This window comes from Corvus brachyrhynchos, unplaced genomic scaffold (genome assembly GCF_000691975.1).
Source record: "Corvus brachyrhynchos isolate BGI_N302 unplaced genomic scaffold, ASM69197v1 scaffold325, whole genome shotgun sequence".
In the NCBI taxonomy this organism is placed as follows: Eukaryota; Metazoa; Chordata; class Aves; order Passeriformes; family Corvidae; genus Corvus; species Corvus brachyrhynchos.
In genome coordinates this window covers 1,232,722-1,241,010 of record NW_008238356.1, presented here as the reverse complement: position 1 = coordinate 1,241,010, position 8,289 = coordinate 1,232,722, and the positions used below count along the sequence as shown (strand labels likewise).

General features: G+C 38.4%; 1 protein-coding gene across 2 annotated transcripts in view; it reads right to left on the bottom strand.

Moving 5' to 3' along the window:
- The window catches only part of SLC12A2 (solute carrier family 12 member 2), a 38,796-nt gene that overhangs the window by 16,242 nt on the left and 14,265 nt on the right, over nt 1-8,289 (bottom strand). The window contains exons 10-14 of one of the 2 annotated variants that reach the window (XM_017735487.1): nt 5,253-5,360; nt 4,531-4,654; nt 3,019-3,120; nt 1,640-1,792; nt 825-927 (exon numbers count right to left, since the gene is read on the bottom strand). In XM_017735487.1, coding sequence (XP_017590976.1) covers nt 825-927; nt 1,640-1,792; nt 3,019-3,120; nt 4,531-4,654; nt 5,253-5,360 — 590 coding nt within the window. Of the gene's footprint in view, nt 1-824; nt 930-1,639; nt 1,793-3,018; nt 3,121-4,530; nt 4,655-5,252; nt 5,361-8,289 lie in introns of both variants that reach the window. The other variant, XM_017735488.1, reaches the window with a different exon arrangement.

The following is an 8,289-nucleotide window of genomic DNA, read 5'->3' as shown; positions in this document are numbered from 1 at the left end:
TCCCCCCTCTGCCTGTCTCTGTGCCCTGGGAGCAGAGCCCGACCCCTCCGGCTGCCCCCTCCTGTCAGGGAGTTGTGCAGAGCCACAAGGTCCCCCCTGAGCCTCCTTTGCTCCAGGCTGAGCCCCTTTCCCAGCTCCCTCAGCCGCTCCTGGGGCTCCAGAGCTTTCCCCAGCTCTGTTCCCTTCCCTGGAGACATTCCAGCCCCTCAGTTTTTTTTCCTGTTGATGATGCAGCTTGATGTAATAGGCAATGTAACACTTGTAAATAAATCACATCAGGGATTTTAATGGCACTTTATGACCTCAGAACGAAGAGCTGCTTCCTAATTAAACTTCCAGTTTTGTGGTATGCACCTACAACAGCCAGCACTTTTTTTTTTAAGTCTGGGAGTGGAAAGCCCATTAATACTTGTATTACTACATTTGTAATTGAGTTTTACTGTCATATTCTTTGAGGCTCTGCTGGTACTTATCACAACTGATTGACACATCCTATTCCAACTGTCTGTACACATGCAATATAGATGTTTTATCTTGTATTTCTGCAGGAAAATCTAATCATTTCCAAGAAAGCCCAGGGGTCAGAACTGGAGTACTTTCCCAACTGACAGCAAATGCCATGGATGCTTTCTTTGAAAACTGTGTTGCTGCCAGGTTCTTCATAACCTCAGAGGATGGCACCTGTATCAAGAATCCCACTCAATCTATAATTCCATTTATTTGGATGAATCCCAGGAGATGAACACGGACTTAAAGGAAACCCTGACAGCAAACCACGTGACAGCAGCCTAGTGAATACAGAATTTCCTGTCTTTAAGTGTCACCTGAAGTTTTTCACATGATCCTCTACTCCAGAGAGCCGAATGGAATGCTGCAGTGCATTCAGGTAAGTCAAGGCTTGAGTTGACGATCCCCAGTTCACATCTGTTGAAAGATTTGAGGTTCCAATGTGTTGTTTACAGTGGTCCATTGCAAAACTACATGATCACAAAATGAATGCTGGATACCAACTGAAAACACAGATTTAAGCTACACCTTGATACATTTTACACAATGCTAGTCAACAAACCCTACAGCTAAACAGGCTGTTATTAATGTTATTTAAAGATAACGTTTCTGTAGAAGTTTTAGCAAGAAGGGAGAACTGACTTTTTAAATCTCCGCATTTCTAAGACCACAGTAACGTCACAGTCCAAAGAATACCACTTGAAGAAAAACTGCTGTGCTGTTTAGTATCACAGCAAAGAAAAACCTGAATCTCAAAACATTGCCTGAACAAAGTCAGATACCTTCAGTGGAAAACTGGTAGATTAAGTGGATTATTATCTTTTTGAGGATTAAGATTAAGATTAGATTAAGACATTATGATCTTTTTGAGGAAAAGAAAGACCCCACTATCATCTCTTCTTGCTCCCATACACATCTCTTGATAGCCACCATGAATTTACCATTTTCCACATGCACATCTCTTCCAAATTGCATTCAGACATTTATGCCTAAGTGGCATCTTCATAATTTAAGAGGAGGGGGAACAGCAGTGACTATGCAGGCAAAATTCCGTTTAATCTCAACTAAAAAAGCCTGAAACAGAAGTTTAAACTAGTGGTCCAAATTGTTGGGGTTTTTCCCCAGCAAAGCCATTTCCTGTAAGTGACATAGATGTAAAGCCCAAGCACTATGACATAGGTTAGAAGTGCTGCCCACCAATTAATGACAAACATTACAATGCAGCACAGAATAGCTCCAACAAGAGAAATCCACATATTGTAGTATTTGAAAGCAGGGCGCCAACCTAGTCAAAATAAAATTTTGGAGGATAGAAAAAAGAGGGGGAAAATTAATTTTAACAGCACTACAAGAGAAGGAAGGCACTGTGTCTTTTTCCCTTCCCTGGTATTCTGCATCCATTTCATGTGAATGTCTGAGTTTCAGTGATGTAAAGAATACAGTCTGGCACATTTATGCTTTCAATTTTCCAACACCTTTCAAATGAATTTGCATCTTTCTCACACAGATATGCAAATGTTCCTTATTTTGTCCTCTGAAAGCACAGCTCAGAAGCAAAGTCTGAGGATGCTTGTGCCAGTATGTCTATTGAATCAGGCTGCAGGAACTTTTGGCAATAGCTTGTCTGACATTTGACTTTTCCTTTCAAAGGCACTAAAACATAAATAATCATCTCATACCTCAGTTTCTTATACACTGCTGGTTTTAGTTGTGCATTTTTACTATTTCACATAGAAATTCTCACTACATGAAAACGAAAAGGACAGATATAGCCAAACAGAAATGGATACATTGAAGTTCTGGACTGTCACTGTTTCACAGCCTTACTTACTGCATGTTTTTTCAAAATCATGCACACCCCCACAAACACATCCAAGATTAACAAGTCTATTAAATATAGAGTTATTAAAGTTAGAACTGTTATGCATACTGGCATGCCCATCCTCTTAGAAGAAAAAAACCCCAAAAACTACCCCATTAGTAACTTAAGAAGCTTTTAAGGGAGTTATTCCAGTACAGCTGCACGTGGATTGGGCATGATGTGCATCTGTTCTGCAGGTACCAGGATTTGGCTTATTCCTGTAGTTAGCCAACCTCCCACACTAAAGACTATTTAAATGTGGCAATACCACCAGCAAATCCTGTTTCTTCTGGACTGGAAGATGAAACACATTAACAGAAACTGAAGACAACAAAAGGGTGGTTTGGCAACACCAGATACTGAATTAGCAAGAAAGCTTTCTTCCAGAGTTTCTGAATGAATTCTGAATTATCTTGTGCTCCCTCAGCAAAGATGATAAAATTAGTAGGTTCCAAGCACTACTGAATCACCCAGTTCTCAAAATGTCACACGACCCAAGCATACAATATATTAAGCTTTTAATGCCATGAGAATCAACTATACATTTAATAATTAAAGTAAATCTTCATTTATCTTAATACCTTTTAAACTGCATTTATGCGTAAAGGAATTTCAAGGCTAAACTCCCACCCCTAAAATGCAGTTCCTACCTGGGGATTTTGCAAGAGAAGCATGGAATACAGAGAAGTTAATCAAGGCGTATGAGGCCAAGAAGAAATTAGAAATAATTGGAGCAATGACATTCAGTTCAGCTGCAAAATGAAAATAAAAAAAAAAAAAGGAGGCTGTTATCAAAGGTATCACCCAGTGGCTTTGCAGACTACAGAGTAAAAATTCTGCTATAAAGAACCTTATTTTATGATATACTCTAAGGAATGCAGTTTACCCTTTCTGCTGACACAGCTTTATGTCAATGATGTCCTATTTACTAAGTTATCTTTTAACAGTTAGAAGTGCAGCTTTCAGTTTCAAAAATATAACCACTACCAAGTGTTCTGGAAGCACTACATACTTCTCAAAATCATTGAATGAGAAAATTTAATTCCCAGCAGGGCTTGGATCAAACAGTGCACCAATACACTGGGTTCTGAAGAATGCCAGAATTATTACAGACCAACACCATCACAACAGTGATGCTTGCATCCTCTTTAGTGAGAGGGAAAAACCTGATGGTTTCTCCTTTGCACGAGGCAGCATGGTACAAAACATCTGTATGTGTACTCTCACCATAATAATTTTTAATTCCCAGCAGGGCTTGGATCAAACAGTGCACCAATACACTGGGTTCTGAAGAATGCCAGAATTATTACAGACCAACACCATCACAACAGTGATGCTTGCATCCTCTTTAGTGAGAGGGAAAAACCTGATGGTTTCTCCTTTGCACGAGGCAGCATGGTACAAAACATCTGTATGTGTACTCTCACCATAATAATTTTAAAAAAAAAAAAAAAAAAAAAAAAAAAAAAAAAAAAAATGTGATCAAAATGCAGAATGTGCCATCCTAGTCTGCAAGCTTCTAGTTGCAATCAAACTTCTAGTCAGCATGGGTCAGTAGGGACCCCATGTGTGTATCTCTGCCTCAAGCAGATGTGGAAGGAGGACAGAGCAAATTGGGAGAAAAAGTTTCAAGCACTGGCATAGGACTCATGGATGGACACAGCACAATTAGTTTGCCACCTACATAGAATACATGTAATTAATTATCTCTAGACTACCTTCAGCAACAGCAGTGTCAGCACTCATCTCTAGTGTTTGGAACTTAATAGAAAAACACACTTTTAATAATACTGCTTATGCAAGTTTGTATTTTACTGAAGCTGTCTATCACTATTAAAAATCTGAAATAAACTTCTTTGTTTACAAGATGTTAACATTAACAGCTCTATCTCAAGCAAAGGATGTATTTCTATTGACTGATAGTACCTAAACACAGATACCTGTGAGTAAAAAGAGAAGTGCAGTTAAAATTTATTGCAGTTCTTGATAGAGATTTATCTAGAAAACAGGAGGAAGTAAGCCTCAAAATAACCAGATTTAGAATTGCTAGAATTAAGCTGTGCATTAGATCTCTAGGACCCTGTCATCAAGTTCACAGCATGGACTGGAATGCTTTCTAAAGGACAGAAGGCAACTGAGATTTACTAAAATGTCAAACTAACCAATTAATATGAATCCAAGAGCAATTAAAAATGTTAGAATATATCCTCTCAGTGGTTCATTGTTCTTCCCGTAGCCTTTAGCAAACATCTGAAATCCTGGATAAATGTTGTCTTTGCACAAAGCCTAAGGAAAAAAAAAAAAAAAAAATCAAGAGTCAGCATGCATTTTGTTCATGCCATCTTACATTGCATATTATCTTTCTGAACACTTCCTGATAGTTTGTAATCATCATGGACTAACTGTATTCTCAACTGTCTTTGCATCTTGACATTTTGTATTTCCACTATTCTATCCTTCAGTAATGTCTAGCTGCAAGAAGCAGCTTTGCTCTTCTGTAAGTAACTATTTTACTTGACTACTGCCTTACTATCACAAAAAGTCTTTGTTTAGAGACTGTGTTTTCTCAGGAATTGGAAAGTTTGCCCAATACACACAGTTCTCTTTACCAATACAACTGACTCCCCACTCAACTTTTTTTAGCCCAATTAAAGGAGGAGATTCAATTACTAAAAAGAAAGTAAAGCAAAGTACACTCAGGAACCATCAAGAAACACTAACAAACTGTTCTCCCATTCTAAACAACAGGTAAATATTAGAACAATCTACTGATGTCATCTGATATGGATCATGATGGAAATATGTCAGAGTCCCCTTCCAAAAATCATGACTCAAAATTAATTTATCAGTCTTCAAAACATTATGGTTTTCTTCCCTTACTTACCTGGAAGATCTTAGGAGCACTCACAAGAGATGCTAATGCAGATGACAGGGTGGCTGAAAATATACCTGCAGAAATCAGTGGTGCAAATCCTGATACCATGCTCATCACCTGAAAGCAAAATAATTTTTTTTAAATGTGTGAAAAAGTACACTACACAAATGGATGGCATCATTAACTACAGAAACAGAAAAAAAATAGTATGTACTCTTCACTTAAAAACTGTCTGAATACCATGCATTCACATAAACGAATGAACTAGAGACAGATCAGGGGATACAAATGCATCCTGATTTCAGGACAAGAGATGGTGGCTTTTCACACAACATATTATCCAGCCCTGTGATTCAAAGGCCAAACATCTTCATGGGCTCATAAGAAGATTGGAGGTAAGTAATGGAAGAAAAATAGTTTGGGATTTGCTACATGTTTCAACTAGCCTATTGCTGACTTAATGTGGTCTCAGATAACTCAAGTGATAAAACAAGTGAAACTAGAGAACATCTTGGGAACGTTTATTGTCTTTTCTCAAAATCTCCATCATTTTAAGTTAGGCTTTTTTTCCCATTCAAAACCACAAGGTCAAGATAAACTTGCTTCCTATCTCCCCAAGATCAAATCCCAGCACATTTGTAATCTCAGTGATAGAAATCAAATATGCAGACCTTGGTAAACTGGATGAGTAACAAGCTAGTACCTTCCAGTACCTTAAGATGCCTTACAAGAAGGAGAGAGCTTATAAAAAGTGAGTGGCATCCCTGTCTTTGGCATGTGGATTGGAATAAGATCTTCCTTAAGGTCCCTTTCAACCTAAACCATTCTATGATTCCCCTATTCTACTGATTATTTCTGTAGTTGCATCCAGCTGTGACGTGAATTAGGATACACAGCTGTGTATTTAAAAAACATTCATGGTTTAATATAATACTTTTCTTTATGAAACAAAAGCCAAAGTTGCTTTAAGACAGCCAGGGCTGAAGAATTTTATACCATCTTGAAAAAGCTTATGTTTTCAGTCAACAGACCAAACCCAGCAAGGTGCTTTTCAAGCAAAATGTGGTTCTGCATCATTTGCACTGGTTACTTGCCCTTTTCACCCTAGCAATCTCATTGAAATTAATCAGGGGAGTGACTGAATGAAGGCATGAAAAAAACATTCAGAAGTGTCCCATTTTGAAGTTATTGTCACCTGAAATTGCAAAATCTGCTGTCTAAATAAACCTTACTAGGTCAGACGTTCTCAGACACAATGTGTAGGTGACTGATGAAGTTTTATTCACATTCCTAGGGCTAAACTCATGGTAAAACTTAGTGGATTTCTGCAGATCAGACCGACAAAGAAACTGCTGGGCCTCTCAGTCAGCTGTGTACTACATCAGGTTTCACTGGTCAGTTCAAGGCATGCCTTGTTTAAAAAAACAAATTTAATAAATGAAGGCTCCAAAAGATGAGAGTAAAGTATCTGTCAGAGTAGTGTAATGAATGAAGGAGTGAATTTCCTGACGCCTACTTGTAGTTGTTAACAAAAAAAGGCATGCCAGGCCTATAATCATAAAGGAGTAAAACTAACAACACATCTATTAAGCAATCCCTCCTGTGCCCCAGTTTATTTTAATTTTATAAGCAACAGAAGAAGGTTGCAGTTTCAAATGACAATTTCTAATAGCCCTACATTATGTTATAGAAGAAAACTTAAGGGTGTAAATGCTTTACTATTATTGTAGAAAGAAACTTTTGCTATAGCAACATAGTAACAAGTGCAGAATAATTTTTATAGAAGCAGTATGTAAATTTTCTTCCCTGCAAGGATGGCTTAATCAATCTTCCCTGGTTGCAGACAGAATCTGTGTACAAGTCTCCATCACTTTTCTTCCTGTCCAATGTAAAACATTTTTATTTTGATGCCTTCACTTTACTACACTTGCCTCAACTTGCTGTTTCTTCTTGCAATCTACTCATATTTTTTATTTTCTTTCTAGGTTCTGTCCAAGGCCTCCAATTATGTACACACTCTATTTTTGACTATTACACGATTGTTTTATAAATTTGAGAGATATCCCAGCAAAGTGTATGCACAGGCAACACCACAGATAAGGTTGAGCAAAGCTCTGTATGTCTTTAATTTTTTAAACAGCTCTTTTGTACAGCCTGATACACCAATTTTCAGATATTTCTCTAACAGTACAATAGGAAAGTTGGAAGAAAATCCTCCAGTGTTAATTAGAAACCCAGAAACATTTTAAAAGCTAGCAAATTATGCCCTAGGTTAAGAGACTTTATGAAGCTCCTTTAATGTAGGAGAATACAGGGGGAACCAGATTCAGCAGAAACAGTGTGCCATGGTGTTAAACTCCCCTCCCCTCCCACCCCCAATACAATCCAAACCTCTTGACCATAAAACAAGGAGCACAAAAAGGCAGCTACCACAGCACTGAAATTTTGATCCCTGGAAGATCATGCAGAACTGTACGGGCAGAATGGCCCAGCTGCCACTGGTGTGGTGACACAGACATCCAGGTCCTGCTGGTAAGGGCCTCATTATGTTTGCCTGGCACTTACAGTTAAGGCAGTCTCTTAAATTTCAAACATTTGGGAACATGAAATTTTGGCTATTTAGTTCCTTGGTCCAGCACTGTGGAGCAAAACAAAAATGCTGTATTGAAAAAACTGAGTTCCATGCTACTTTCAGCTTTCATCCAAAGTTGCAAAAAGCCCTGCATTTTAATTACCTAAAGCTGTAACTTTTTCCTGGGAAGCTCTCGGCTGAGGCTATAGAGCCCAAACCACATTTTTGAAGTTACTCTTTTACCAGGTGACAGCCTGGGCATAGCATAACCACTGACACTAAACAGAAATATCAGACGCCTGTGAGGACCTGTAATTCATTGACTGTAACAGAAACTAAAGATGGTCTTTCTAGGCAAGTGTGACCAAGCCTGTCTCACCAGCTGTCCTCATCTGAAGTTTCTCATCTAAGATTTCCACAGGTAAACCATTATTGCTGCCCAAACACACCCAAACCCTGGGCTGCCTCAGCAGG